The sequence below is a fragment of the Pseudochaenichthys georgianus genome, unplaced genomic scaffold (genome assembly GCF_902827115.2).
Source record: "Pseudochaenichthys georgianus unplaced genomic scaffold, fPseGeo1.2 scaffold_1109_arrow_ctg1, whole genome shotgun sequence".
In the NCBI taxonomy this organism is placed as follows: domain Eukaryota; kingdom Metazoa; phylum Chordata; class Actinopteri; order Perciformes; family Channichthyidae; genus Pseudochaenichthys; species Pseudochaenichthys georgianus.
Genome location: NW_027262062.1, coordinates 1 through 15,394, shown reverse-complemented (window position 1 = coordinate 15,394; position 15,394 = coordinate 1). Strand labels below are relative to the sequence as shown.

The window sequence follows — 15,394 nt, the reverse complement described above, 5'->3', positions numbered from 1 at the left end:
TACGGCCCTCCATCACTGATGAGCCACAGGTAGAAGGAGAGAATACCTCGTAATCATTTGGAAAGCATGCACATAAACAGTGGTGGCATCTGCATAAAATCTATGTTGCAGTGATTCAGAAGAATATTGTAATTAGTGTCTAACGTGAATAGTATAGGATCAGAGATAGTACCCCGTGCCAATCCATTGCTGAAGGTAAACAAAGCTTTACTTCAGCACCATAGATACAAGCAACATTTATTGTGATGGCATGATAATATATGCAAAGACTATAGTTTACGTTAACAGGAATATCAATAGTTCAGCATGTAAATGATGACTAATAAAAGTACTAAATTATTTAAACGCGTCTCGGGACCATTTTTTTAGTAATTCCATCATTTCAATATTGTCAAATTTTCATCTTAATGGACTGATTTAATTAACCATATTAAAAGATTAATGAATTGTGTTGAATTCAGCTGTAAATAATTCTTAGAAGTTTATTTACATTTTAAATCTAATTGTAGTGTCAAATTAAGACATTTAAAAAACTCATATGTGGAATCAACAATTATGTAGTGGTTCCATATTTAATGCATCCTATGGGGACACTTTATCAGGGGCGGCTGGTGGGATTTATTCTAGGTAGGGCTGAGCCACATGCAAACAATATATTTCTCCATCTCCCCAGCACTGAACTTCAGTCATACAGTGTAGGAAAAGCATATATTATGCGCAACTTATTTAAAAATCATATTTTACACAGTTATGGGGGAATTCCATATTTAAACACACACATATTGACAATTTATATAATGAATTTGTATTATTATTTGTATTATTACTTTTATTAATAATAAAGCTTTTGTTTGTGGTTTAGGGAGGGCTCTATCGCCCCCTATGGGCCAGCCGCCACTTTACTTTATTTGAATTAGTATGCATGAGACATACATTTGTAATTGCACATTTGACATTGTGTGAGATGTCTTTGTTATGTGGACTTAACCAATACAACCTAACCTTTTATAAACATGCCTGACTACCCAATTATCAAACTTAACGAAACTATTAAACTTAATTTGTCATAATAAGTACTGCAGCTAGCTGCACAGCTAACTGAGCTAGCGGCAGCTAAAGCTAACAGCTGTTAGCGGTTACTTTGGCTGGCTAAAAACGTAGAGAATTAAGTATGGTCTGTTTTGACTTTGTCTTGTTATTGTAAATAAGTGGTGACAAAGACAATCCTTCACACAAATGTTAAACTCTAGTGTAGCATGACTGTATGTTATAGTGTTGTATAAACCTGTATAACATTACTGTATTTATAAAACTAATAACTGCCATAATAACTCAATTCTCATTTTTAATATATTTTACACTGTCATATATGTTTGTTATTCTGTAAAGCCCACTGAGATAAATGTGTTTTGTGATTTTGGGCTATATAAATAAACTTTGATTAGATTTGATGATTTTGGAAATTGGTTTGAGGTGTTTAAGTTTGTTAACCTGTGTGTGCACTAAACTATTTAAGTGTAATGCATCCTATAAGTAATTGTAGTGTAACAATATATGACATTACTGTACTTTAAACACAAATAAACGTTATAATAACTCACTTTACTGTGTGTTTTATTGTGTTGTTGTTGTATAATCTCTATAAATCATGTACAGATGACTAGTTGATGATAATTTCCGTGATATTCAAATAATGCCGGTGAGGTCGCTGAAATCTGACCTCACAGAGACACAATAATGCGAGAAATACATTTGCATTATTTAATCTACCGTTTAAAGGTACCACTAAGTATGTATGAAAATCAGAGTCCTGGTCTCACCTGTGCTTCAGCAGTCGGTTTTGAAGAGGGCAAAGAAGGTCGATCTGAAGAAACGCTGCTGAGGTGGGTGATCTTTCAAGAAAACAACTGTTGATTAGAGTGGGTCTCCCAAAGTGGGGGTCGCAAGATGATTACAAAATAAAAATTGTAAATTAAAAAGATATATTATAATTTTTTATCAATTTTCTTTATCAATTATTTTTAAAATGTTGTATTAATAATAACGTCTCCCCAGCAGTCTGGTTTTACCTCTGCTGTGTCTACACATGGCGGGAAAACTAAAATGCTGCAAACAAAACACTGAATCAGGATGAGAGTTGGATTAGAATTTAAAGTTCTAAAGGTTATGAGAAGATGTAGAGAAGGCTTGTACTGTAAGCCAACATCTGTTTTGGAAATAAGTGTAAGATTAAAAGGAAATATCTGGAAATCTTTGGGAATAGCCTGTTGATAAGTAAAAGCTTACTTTGGATGCGACCAAATACTGTATATCTTACTGAGTAATGAGAAGAATACTCTTGAATGTGCAGGTCAGCTTTTTGAGTAGGGAAAAAAACAAACTCAATGATTATTTTATGTTCATTTATTGATTTTTCTTTAATTTAATTTACTATTTGATAACTTGTTTTAACGGTTAAAGATGATTGACTTGTGTGTGCATTAACCATTTATATTATGATGTATCTTATATTATAAGTAAATGTGGTATAACATTGTATGACATCACATCTCAAAAATGTAATTTAAATTCAATATAAATAATAGAAGACCAAAAGTAGAGCCCTGTGGCACTCCATTACTGATTAAAGGCTTTTTTCATCACTATTAGCTGCTAAATGTAACGTGTTAACATGCTAATATTCTTTCGCACATATTGAAACAAATATGATACTATTCCAGATGAAAGTCAAGCTAAATATCAATGTTGTTGATTGATAAGTTACCAATTACTACATTGTTAGCACCGATTGTGTATTTAGCTGCTGATTGTTTTTTACATTTTGGAAATTCATGTTAGTTTTTTTGAGGTTTAAGATATTTAACTTTTGTTTTCACAAACCAGTTCTAATATAATGGATCTTATATTATAATTTAATGTTGTATAATCATATTATGGTATAACAATATATGTAATCACTTTATTTTAAAGAATGAATACATGTCTTAATGACTTACTCTGTGTGTTCTGTTGTGTTTTGTTGTGTCATATCTATAGAAATGACAAACCGATGATAATTGGAATGATATTCAAATAATGCAGCTGCTGTTTCTGCAGTCTGACCTCCCGGTAACACGATAATGCGAGACATAATTTGCCTGTATTAATCTACCGTAAAAAGTTATAATTAAGTATGCATGAAAAACACAGTCCTGCTCTCACCTGTGGTTCACACACCTTGACGACGGATGTGAATTTAAATATATTTTCATCAGATAGAATAGAATTATAATTGGGAGGGATGAAACCCTCTTTAATGGTCACACATGCAGAGCACACAGCACACACAGTGACATTTGGCCTCTGAATTTATCCCATCCTAGTACCAGGAGTCTAGTACTACGATCGCAGTTAACAGCAGTCAGAGAGTTTGGAGACACGGCAGAAGGACGTTCGGAAGACACTACGCCGAGGAGGGTGAGCTTTAAAACCAAATACATTTACATTTGTAATAATTTGAAATGATTGCAGATTTAGATATAGTTTTAAATGTGTATTCACTATGGAGTAGACTGTTGATTCTGTTAAAGCTGATTATTTGAGGTAAACTTCATTTCCAAGATGATTTAGTTTTTTTTTTAATGTTGTTCGTGACTTGTTTGATGCTAATACATCATACAGATTTCAAAAACTAATGGAGTAGGAAATGTGATTTGTCAAGGTTGCAAAATTATATCTCACCTTTAGAAATAATACATACATATAGAAAACATGAGGTAGGATATCGTCCTCCATCCAATGGTAAGAAAGGGGGGTTTAATTGGCAGTATGATCCCAGGGTTTGCTCAGACTTTGTTTTCTGTCATTGACCAAATACATTTATATTGCATCGTACTTTGACATCCTTAAGCAAATTCTTCTAGACCTGTTAGACCTCAGACTGATACAAAACAGTAAAGAAGTTAAGTGTTGGTGAGGGGGTCCGGACTCTTGAACTGGCCCAGTCCAGGACTCTTTCTACGGACGTTTGATTGGCGAGCCAGCCAGGTTGGGAGAGGAATTTCAAATACTGGTTACTGGAAACATTACAGAAGTACTAATCACATTTTTATAATTTTAGCATCGACTTGTACCAAAAGTATCTGTCTCTTATCCTCTACACAAACTAAACCACAACTAACTGCCAATAAGCTAAAAATATTTGACAGTTTAACTTTTTGCAACAATGTGTTTTTGTGGCCAAGATTGTGGCACTTGTGATGTCTCTGAAAACCATTTGTGTTTCTGATAGATTTTAACATTTTGTCTCTCTTCTCTTTCTCCCCTTCAGGCTTCCATGTATACAAACATGTCAGTCAACTCCTCTTTCCATCCTGATCTCCCCCTTCTTCCTCCTCTTCTCTCCTCCTCCAACAACTCCTCTCCTCGCTTTATGGAGGAATGTTTAAGCTTTAAAGCACTAATTTACGTCTTCTCTCTTATCGACATCATCTACATCCTCGTCCTTCTCCCTTTCATCATCTCCGTCCTGTACGTTGGCTTCCAAAAGTCAAAGAAACCGCGCTCCAGTTCCTCGGCTACAAGTCACTCTGACCACTTCACCTATCACTCTATCTTCATGCAGCTGAATGAATTCTTGGGGATTGCTTTGTTCTTCACCGGCGGATTCATCGGTCTCCGGAAGATGTTTGATTTAGGGATCGCACTTTTGATTGTCCCCTCTGTCTGTCGGAAAGGCTCTGTTTCACCTGCTCACCTGTGTGGAGCGCTACCTGGCTGTTGTTCACCCAATCACCTACCTGGGGCTGAGGCAGGGGGGCGGAGTCAGGATCAGGAACATCAGCATTGGTACAGTACATTCAGTGACAATTGAAGTGTGTAGTAGACATTAGACAATATGTGTGTTCTTATTTAAGGTTTGAACAATTGTGAATAATGTGTAGTTGACTAGCGTTTAATATTTTGTTCCTCATAAGTATATATTTTCGTTAATATAATGACACAGTTTCATGTCTGCTGAGAACAAATGCAAAAGAGAAGTAATGATGTTTACAAAGCATTGCGGTCACATGAGTGGCTACTGTCCAGTCAAATTAGGACAGAAAATCAGATTTACTGTGTGTCTAATGCAAACGTTTGTTGGTCTGATGTGATGGTGAAAGTGTCAAATAACTAACTCCTCAAATGACATAATTAACCAACCAGTTAGACTTCCTTCTTGAAATGTTCTCTTATACAACTTCCAATAAAGCTACATCTCACCTTTGTTGAACTTGTATAGTTCTTAAAATGTGTTAAAACTTGTTCCAATTTGAACTTCCTACTATCAAGAAGATAAGATCAAATACAAAACAACCAGTGATTTCCAAAATGTTTGGCTTCTGAGACTTAAAAAAACAACAAAGTTGATTTACATTTCAGAAGTATATAAGCATAGGAGCAGCAGTTCAACTCCGAGTGCCCCATGACTGACCTCAACTTATTCCCAAGGGAGATGCCAGCAATCCTCTGGAGGAAATCCCATTTCGGCTGCTTTGTAGCCTTTATTGAACCAGGTGAAGCCCCTTGAGATCAAAAGATCTCTTCTTCAGGGTGACCTGCAGGACATTAGTTAAACATGTAACATAAAAACAACAGAACAACAATAAGGACGACATACAACATAATGTACAGTTTACAAACTCTATTCGCAGTGACAGGTACCATGAGTATCAGACACCCAGCGAGTTTCAGAGTGATGCAGGGGAACCAAAGTGCTCAGTTTCAAACAGGTTTGCAGACTGTTCCAAGTTAGTGGAGCTGCTCATCTAAAAGCTTTCTTCCCTAAGACAGTCCTAGCACTTGGCACATTTATAAAACAACATCATGAGATCTCAGGCAATACGTACTTTTAATTCGTCGAGAGATCAGAGAGCAGATATAAAAAGGTAGTTTACCCAACATGGCTTTATAAATGAACATGTACCAATGACTGAGCCTCCGCTTGTATTCGCGATCCTATTCTTTCGGTCATGACCCCTCTTCATGATCATAGTTGAGGGTAAGAACAAGAGCCCAGAGATACTTGAACTCTTTAATTTGGGGTAAGGACTCACTCCCTACTCGGAATAGACGGTCCATCAGTTTCCTGCTGAGAACCATGGCCTCAGAATGTTTCCCTCTAAAATGACTTCATGAAAAAGTCTGAAAACCTTAAACTAATGTTGTCATAATAATATAACCAGTATGTTTTACCTTAATACCTAAACTACTGTTTTTTTATACGGTCATGCAGAATGTGTACTTGTTTAAGAGTAGTTAAGCATTTCTGTATTCGTACTTTTACTGAGTAAAGGATATGAATACTTCTTTCTGATGACTAAAGGCGAGACACGGCAGGCAAAAACATCGTTTTTCAAGCACTGGTCAATTTTGAGATTTTGTGCTATTTTGATTCTATAACAGTTTAGTTTATTTTATTTATTTTTTTCGAGCGTGTAAAACCAAAGAAAATACAAATGACACAAAAGATGATACAGACATGATACAGTACTATACAAATGAATGCAATAACAAAACGAATATTTAATTAATAATTGAATAATCGGTAGTATCATTGTCTGATATCAATACACAACAAAGCTTTAGCTAATTACACGTACGAAAAGGGCTCGGAAGAAGTTTACACTTATTTAATCCGACCCCTTCTCCCTTTTTTTCTTTTCTTTTTACATCTTAATATATGTTAACATACAATATCAATATATACTTTGAATAATTTATATAATCATTCATATAATATATACAGGCAAGTTAGGAGAATGGTCTCTATATATACACATATATATGTATATGTATGTGTGTACACATATATACACACATACATATGTACATACACAAATTCATACAAACACAAATTCATAAATAAAATACAAAACAAGAATATAAACCGTTATGGTTTAGCAGTTTCATCCCTGTACCTTGTGAGAATTGAATTGTGTCTTTTTTATACATTACATTGCATTTAGCTGACGCTTTTATCCAAAGCGACTTACAATAAGTGCGTTCGACCAACAAAATACAAAATTGAAGAAAACAGAATCATATAACTACATCATGTTTCATAGAGCAAAAACATTTCAAGTGCTCCTCAACTGGCTTTAGAGGAGCCAGTCCTTTATTAGTATACAAGTGCTTTGTTAGTAATTCTATCCTCGAGGTGGAGTCGAAAGAGATGAGCTTCAGTCTGGAAGGTGTGTGAGCTTTCTGCTGTCCTGATGTCAATGGGAGCTCATTCCACCATCTTGGAGCCAGGACAGCAAACCCACGTGTTCCTGCTGATGGGAACTTGGGTCCCCCTCGCAGCGAGTCGTTTGGCTGATGCAGAGCGGAGTGCACGCGCTGGGGTGTACGGTTTAACCATGTCCTGGATGTAGGAAGGGCCAGATCCATTCGCAGCATGGTACGCAAGTACCAGTGTCTTTAAGTGGATTCTAGCAGTTACCGGAAGCCAGTGGAGGGAGCGGAGGAGCGGAGTGGGGTGGAACATTCAGGAAGGCTGAAGACCAGACGAGCCGCTGCATTCTGGGTGAGCTGCAGAGGTCGGATGGCACATGCAGGTAGACCAGCCAGGAGGGAGTGCAGTAGTCTAGGCGTGAGGTGACGAGAGCCTGGACCAGAACCTGCGTGGCTCTCTGGGTCAGCTGGGGACGCGTCCTCCTGATGCTGTAGAGCGTGTATCTGCAGCAGCGGGTTGCAGCAGCGATGTTTGCAGTGAAGGACAGGTTGTTATCTAGGGTCCCACCCAGAGTCCTTGCAGTCTGGGTCGGGGAAACAACAGAGGAGCCGATGTTGATAGTCAGGTCAAGAGTGGGACAATCTTTTCCCGGAAGGAAAAGCAGTTCAGTTTTGTCAAGGTTGAGCTTGAGGTGATGAGCAGACATCCACTGAGAGATGTCAGCTAGACGAGCAGAGATGCGTGCGACGACCTGGGTCTCTGAGCGGGGGAAGGACAGGATTAGTTGGGTGTCGTCAGCGTAGCAGTGGTATGAAAAACCATGCGGGCTAATGACAGATCCGAGCGAGTTTGTGTACAAGGAGAAGAGGAGGGGACCGAGTACAGAGCCCTGAGGGACCCCTGTAGTTAATTGACAAGGGTCGGACTCCGACCCTCTCCAAGTAACCCTGTAGGTGCGGTCTTTGAGGTATGAGGTGAGGAGGGAATGTGCAGATATCTCTTTTTGAATAGTTTGATGTTTGGACATCCCTTTAGCTCCTCACTCAAATTGTTCCAGATCTACACCCCACAAACAGAAACACAAAAACTTCTCTTTGTTGTCCGCACCCTAAAATTAGTGAATATAAATGAACCACGTAAATAATAACATATATATATATATATGTTTTCTTTCAGGCTTTTGGAAGGAAAACGTACAAAATACACATTTAAGTGTTTATTTTACTATAGTTTGTCTATTTGCGTCTGTAGATTTCTTCTAAATTCACCAAAAGTTAGCATTCTAACGTAACATAAAGCACCGTGACCGCTGTGTGCACCATGTCAACAGAGGTATCGCTGGAAAGCTGTGTCTCTCCTGCACAATCTCATCGGATCCAAATATGGTCATTTCCTTTGTATCAGCAACCAATCGTGAAAGCACAAAGGGGTCTTAAACCAAGAAACGAAATCTCATTGGCTGGTGTCAATTTCTGACAACGTGATTCGTTCAGATGCGTCAAGTGGTGTGCTAAAACACTTCCTGGTTAGCTTTCCGCTAGAAATGTAAATCTCAAAATGGCAAAAGAACGGCGAAAAAAACGTTCACAGAGAAGACGACAACAATTGTCACTTGCACGAAGCAAGGTTATACAAAAAACAAATGACCCCGAACATGAAATACCTTCACGGAGTGCGTCGATGCGCAAGCTGTCATCCAGAGAACAGGAGGGTTTAGCTAGCGCCTCACTGCAATCTTTCAAGGTCGTTTTCTCAAAATGAGTTTTTTCTCCTACTCAGAGTTCGACATTTCAACTTCAGTAGCACGTAGAGACACCAAACCTTCCAGTTATATTCCTATCAATATTATGAAGGCTTTTACAGAAGGGTTTGTTCATATATCATTCATAGCCTGAATTATACAACATTGTATACCTAAAAACATGGCGAAGATTGATTTAGGGCTGTTGACAGTATTTTCTGATTTATGGAGTGATACAAAGAGATATCCAATATCCCTTCTGTAAAAGCCTTAGATACTAATATGACTACAAAATGAAACAAGAATTTTGAACCTGGCTTTATCCAAAGTTCAGATTTCGGTTCCTGAAATGTATTAAAATATGCGCATATTTAATGAGATAATGCCTCATTTGCATATTTAAACATTCTATTTCAGAAAACTTGTAATACAAAAAACAATTGCCTTATTGTAAGTAATTAACTGGAGAGATTTCTAGCTGATACCTTTAAGCACCAAAACTGATATTGCACATTCATATTTTATTTCTCCCACATGCAATGAACGTTGCCCAGTGTACAGGAATCTTCACATAACTTGAAAACAGATAAATAGTGGAAAACACAACAATGTCATCCATTTTCAGCGTCATGTTGCAGCTTCCGCCCCCTGGTGGCTCTTCATGTGAGTCTTCAGGCAGTGGCTCTGAGTGAAGGCTTTGTCACAGAAGGTGCACTTGTACGGTCTCTCTCCGTTGTGCGTCCTCATGTGGACCGTTAAGTACGTTTTGCGAGCGCACGCTTTCCCGCAAATCGTGCAAACAAACGGTTTGGCGCCCGAATGCACCGTGGCGTGGTTATCCAGATTAATCTTTCGCTTGAAGGACCATCCGCAGTCGGGGCAGCTGTACGGTGTCTCTCCAGTGTGGACGCGCATGTGTATCGTCAACGAGCCTTTCGTGGAGAATCCTTTCAAGCATTCCCCGCAGTGATACGGCTTCTCGTTGGAGTGCGTTCGCATGTGGATCTGCAGCTCCTTGCTCGTGAGGAACATCTTGCAGCAAACGTCGCAGAGGTATGATCTTTGTCTCTCCGTGTGGATCTTCTCGTGTTGCCTCAGTGTCCCGGGGAGTTTGAAACGCCTCCCGCACACCTGACAACCTTGAGGTCTCTCCCCGGAGTGCGTCATCTTGTGGCGGGAAAGCGATCGGAAGTCGCAGAGGGATTTACCGCAAACTCCGCAGAGGTGCAACTTTTTAATGTCGTGCATCTGCTTGTGATTCTCTAAGGAGACTTTCAATGCGAAAGCGTCTTTGCAAACATCGCATTCGTACGGTTTCTGCCCCGAGTGGGCGGCCACGTGCTCGTCGAGATCAAGAGAACTGAGATAAGACTCTTCGCAGATGTGACAGTCGTGGGTTTTGTGTCGGCTTTCAAAATGATCCGTCATCGACTCTGAATGCTCCCCGCAAACACCGCAAAAACTTCCCGTTTTGTGCACGTGACTCAAGGCGTGTTTGATTACCGCGATTTCCAATTCGTGCAGCGCTCCACACACTTTGCAGGTGAAATCATCCACACTTTTCTCGCTTTTTAAACCCGAGCATTTGGCTTTTCCTTTCTTTTTAGTCTTTGATAAATACAATCCAGAGTCACGACTCAAGTCTGGTTTCCAATCGCCATCGCTCGCTTCTTCTCTTTCCACACCGTCCATTTCCCCCTCATCTGGCTCTGATATCCCACAATCCTCAGCACCTGCTTCCTCTGTTTCGATGTCTTGCTGTGATATTGAGAGGTATTTTCCGTTCACTTGGACTTCCTGACACGTGCTGCTGTGGGAATAAGGAGTAAAGATTAAAAGGGAACTAAAATGAGGTGTTTGAAGAGGCAAAACAAGATGGTATTTATGCGTTTTAGTGGCCAAAAATATGGAAACAGGTTTTCAAAGTAGGAGATGCGTGCACAGAAAGAGAGACGGGTAACGGGTTAGTATCTCACCTCTTTCTCGTACGCACCGCCTACACTGTGTTTACCTTCATTCCAACAGCTATAAAGAGTGACCGCAGGCTGTTACGTTTTAACCACACACACCTCTACACACACACACACACACACACACACACACACCTCTACACACATTTAACTGCCCGATTAATCCCCCTTTTATTAGTTTTATGAAGGAGATGTCCGGTCACCAAGACGCATGATGGGCGGACACTAAAAATCAGCCCGGGAATCTCACCCAGCCCAGCCCGCGTGAACAGTCAACGGGGGGTACCGGCCCATGGGGATTCGTCCCGATGGCCAGTCCACCACTGGCTCAGTGTGTGTGTGTGTGTTCTGAGTGTTTGTTCCCCTTTAAAACAGTTGCGGGCAGCAGGTACTCTGAGAGTCACGGACATTCATTCATAGATCAGAGCAGACTGGTTTACAGACTCTCCTGTTTGGCCAATGCGGTGCTTAAACAAATAGCTCTAAACCCCTGGCTGAAATGTCCTTAAAATTAAGTCTGAGTTCGAAATATATCTCAAATAATTTATGCACTGTCATTTCCCCACAAAAACATAACAGTCTGCAATGAAATGGTTGTCTCCTGTGCGCTCTACTTCCTCCTTGGCGCACCGGTAACTTCCTCAAAAAATAAAAAAGATAAAGTCAGGATACCGGGTTAGTTTCGTTATCCCGACTATTTTTTTTTCTCTCTCTCTTTCTGTCTTCATGTCCCTTCATGGGCTCCCTAGAAAATAAAACACCACAATAGGGCCACTTTCAAACATTTTAAGGGTGATATTTCCTCTAAATTACCTCGTTTCATCAAACAGAACGTCCCCAGTGCTGCTGTTTTTTATCTGTAGAGGATTCATCTCCTCTTCACTGGCTTGAGGGTCCTTAATCTTCTGTAAAAATAAAAAAAAGTCAGATCTAGCGTTTGAATAAAAGAGACTTCTACCTTCGATAAGTTAAATCACCTTCAGTCTGATGTAGAGAGGCGAGTTCCTGATGTTTCTGTGGATCTCCTCGGCTGTTGGAGTTTTTATTTTAAGAGGCTTCAGTCTCCGTCTCTTGTCTGACGTTAAAATGTCAAAATGTTTATTTTCTGCGCACAGTTGTGGAAAGCTGCCCCTCAGGAAGTTCAGGAAGTCTTCTTCCGTCAGTCCTCGAGGACACTTCAGCTTCAGCAGAGGACATTTCTTTAAAACTGACACAGAAAAGAGAATAAATTAGATTATTTTCACTCAATTTCACAGGTTTATCTTCACTGCAAGACTTTCTTTGAGGATTGAGAGCGGTCAGAAACAACAGGAATAAGTTAACGGTGGGGTAGGTAAGTTTCAGAAACTGGCTCGAGTGCACTAAAATGTGAAAGTACACAGCCGAAAAGAATCCGCCCCTTCATTCAGACTTCCTTACAGAGCACCTCCTCCAACACACATGAACGCGCACATGACGTCAGCAGACTGGTGAAAGTGGCCGCCTGTTGCTGGCGAGTCATTGAAGTACTGCTGCAATGCACGCCCAATGACGGCACGCCCAATGAGGGCACGAGATGGAAGGCTGACAGACAGGGCGGCAATCCAATTGGTTGTACTTTTTACAGTATTTCGGCTTCCACAGATGATTTTTTTATGGATTTTTTGTCAAAGCACTTCAGATATTCATTGCTATCGGGATGTTGAGAGCATTCCATGGAATATAACAAAAAGTGTATCTCGAGCCGGTTTCTGAAACTTACCTACCCCACCTTTAATAATAATAATAATAATAATAATAATAATAATAATAACAACAACAACAACAACTTGGATTACATTGATAAATATCTCTTAATAGACTTCTGCCTCTCGATTTCTAAACATAACAAGAGGTTTTATGGTCAAATAAATACCCATTGGTTAAAGTGGACCTATCATGCTATATTTGAGTAACATATTGTAGGGCCATACCTTTATAAAACATGTCTGTGAAGATCCTGCATTTTAGCCATGCCTCATTTCGATCTATTTGCTCTTTTCCAGCCCTGTCTTCACAAGGGCTGATTCTGTGGCAAATGCGCTGCAGCTGACCACGCCCCCCTGCAAAGGAGGGGGGCGAGGCACGAGCGTCATTGTTACCATGCTGTTACCATGATGTCACCATGCTGTCACCATGCTGTCACCATGCTGTCACCATGCTGTTACCATGCTGTCACCATGCTGTCATCATGCTGTCACCATGCTGTCACCATGCTGTCACCATGCTGTCACCATGCTGTTACCATGCTGTTACCATGCTGTTACCATGCTGTCACCATGCTGTTACTATGCTGTTACCATGCTGTTACTATGCTGTTACCATGCTGTTACCATGCTGTTACCATGCTGTCACCATGCTGTCACCATGCTGTCACCATGCTGTCACCATGCTGTTACTATGCTGTTACCATGCTGTTACCATGCTGTCGCCATGCTGTCACCATGCTGTTACCATGCTGTCACCATGCTGTCACCATGCTGTCACCATGCTGTCACCATGCTGTTACTATGCTGTTACCATGCTGTTACCATGCTGTTACCATGCTGTTACCATGCTGTCACCATGCTGTCACCATGCTGTCACCATGCTGTCACCATGCTGTCACCATGCTGTCACCATGCTGTTACTATGCTGTTACCATGCTGTTACCATGCTGTTACCATGCTGTTACCATGCTGTCACCATGCTGTTACTATGCTGTTACCATGCTGTCACCATGCTGTCACCATGCTGTCACCATGCTGTCACCATGCTGTTACCATGCTGTTACCATGCTGTTACTATGCTGTTACCATGCTGTTACCATGCTGTCACCATGCTGTTACCATGCTGTTACCATGCTGTTACCATGCTGTTACTATGCTGTTACCATGCTGTCACCGTGCTGTTACCATGCTGTTACCATGCTGTTACCATGCTGTTACTATGCTGTTACCATGCTGTTACTATGCTGTTACCATGCCACGGCAACCTCTCATTCCCCTGATAGGTGGAGAGTTGCCCATATAGGCGGAGCTCCTCGTTCCTGACGTCAGAGATATTTCAAATCTGTTCCCTGACACACCGGGGACATATATTCATGTAAAAAGACGTACAAAAGTGCATTTTGCATGATAGGTCCCCTTTAAATAGAAACATAGCCGAATTAAAGACTATGTTATTATCATTAAAGAAACGTTTCAATGCAAACGTTTTCAACCAATTAAATATCCACAGGACTTTAGTGGTTTAAAAGGTAGAATAGATACTTGTTTATATCTTTAAACAAAGCCGAATTAAAGAGTATGTTATTTTCCTTTAAGGATTGAGAGCAGTCAGGAACAACAGGAAGTAGTTAATATTAATAATAACTTGGATTAAACAAGGACAACATGGAAAACAAATAAGAAGTCAACAAAGGCTGGTCACAAACATGTAGAGGAGTTATCTGAGAATATACTAGGTTTATTATACGGTGACTCGCCACTTTACAGAAACACGTTGCCCATAGACTACATGTCCCACAATGCATCTCGTTTTGTGACATGCAATTATTTGCCCTAGACTTCTGCTTTCAGACTTAATTAACTATGAAGTTATTACCCTATCTGATAACAATCCAATGCAGAGGCAATAATGTAAAATAATACATTATTTTATATATATATAATATATTTACATATGTGTATTTATATAGTCTTAAAGTAACAACCAGCCCTTTTCATGTTTCTCTTCCACTTTTAAGTATCTGTATTTGAATGTTGAGCACACTGTAACAGAAGAATGTCCCCATTTGTGATTAATAAAGTATATCTATCTATCTTTGAGAGCAACATTAATGCTGACGTGGCCCGCGATGAAATTGAGTTGGACACGTCCCTGCTTTAGATGATATTAAGTAGGAAGAAGTGTATTTTCTTACCTTTATTTGTGAGCACGTCGGTGTTAAAGTCCTCGAGGATCCGGAGCCTGAGCTCCACGTGTTTCTGAGTTTCAATTATCCCAGGTTTCCTCTTTTTATTCTGACATCTGCGGGAAAAGACCAGAAAATGTGGGTTAATTGAAACAATGGGAATAAAACCATTGAATGATCCGGTTGTTGTTCGCTTCATTGTCGAGTAAACTTAATTAAAACACTTGTTGATAGAATAACCTTGATGGCGTTTGATTGGTCGAGTTTTCTGGTTTCTCTGGATGCTCCTCCTCATCTTCATCTTGCTCCTCTTCATCAAGGTTGCTGCCCTTCTTGCCTTATATAAAAACATACAGAAATAAGTTCTTTCCACTTGTTTTTTAAAAAGAGGATACTGTATAGAGAACATATGTACAAAACTCCAGTTGAAAAACGTGCTATTCTAATATCCATCACCCACATTTATATCATATAAATGAGGAAAACATAATGCAATACCATTAAAAACATCACTTGTGTCTTGTGTGTACACTTTAATTCGGCATTCAAAAAGCAGCAAGGCGTGAAACGGAAAT

General features: G+C 39.8%; 1 protein-coding gene across 1 annotated transcript; it reads right to left on the bottom strand.

Annotated features, from left to right (window-relative positions):
* Nucleotides 1-6,808: 6,808 nt before the first annotated feature.
* On the bottom strand, nucleotides 6,809-15,156 carry LOC117440661 (zinc finger protein 883-like; the record flags this gene model as incomplete). Its single annotated transcript, XM_034076895.2, has 5 exons — nucleotides 6,809-10,746; nucleotides 11,720-11,811; nucleotides 11,884-12,113; nucleotides 14,829-14,935; nucleotides 15,060-15,156. Coding segments are annotated over 5 exons (1,709 nt in total), but the record flags the coding sequence as incomplete, so codon positions are not given.
* Nucleotides 15,157-15,394: the final 238 nt, after the last annotated feature.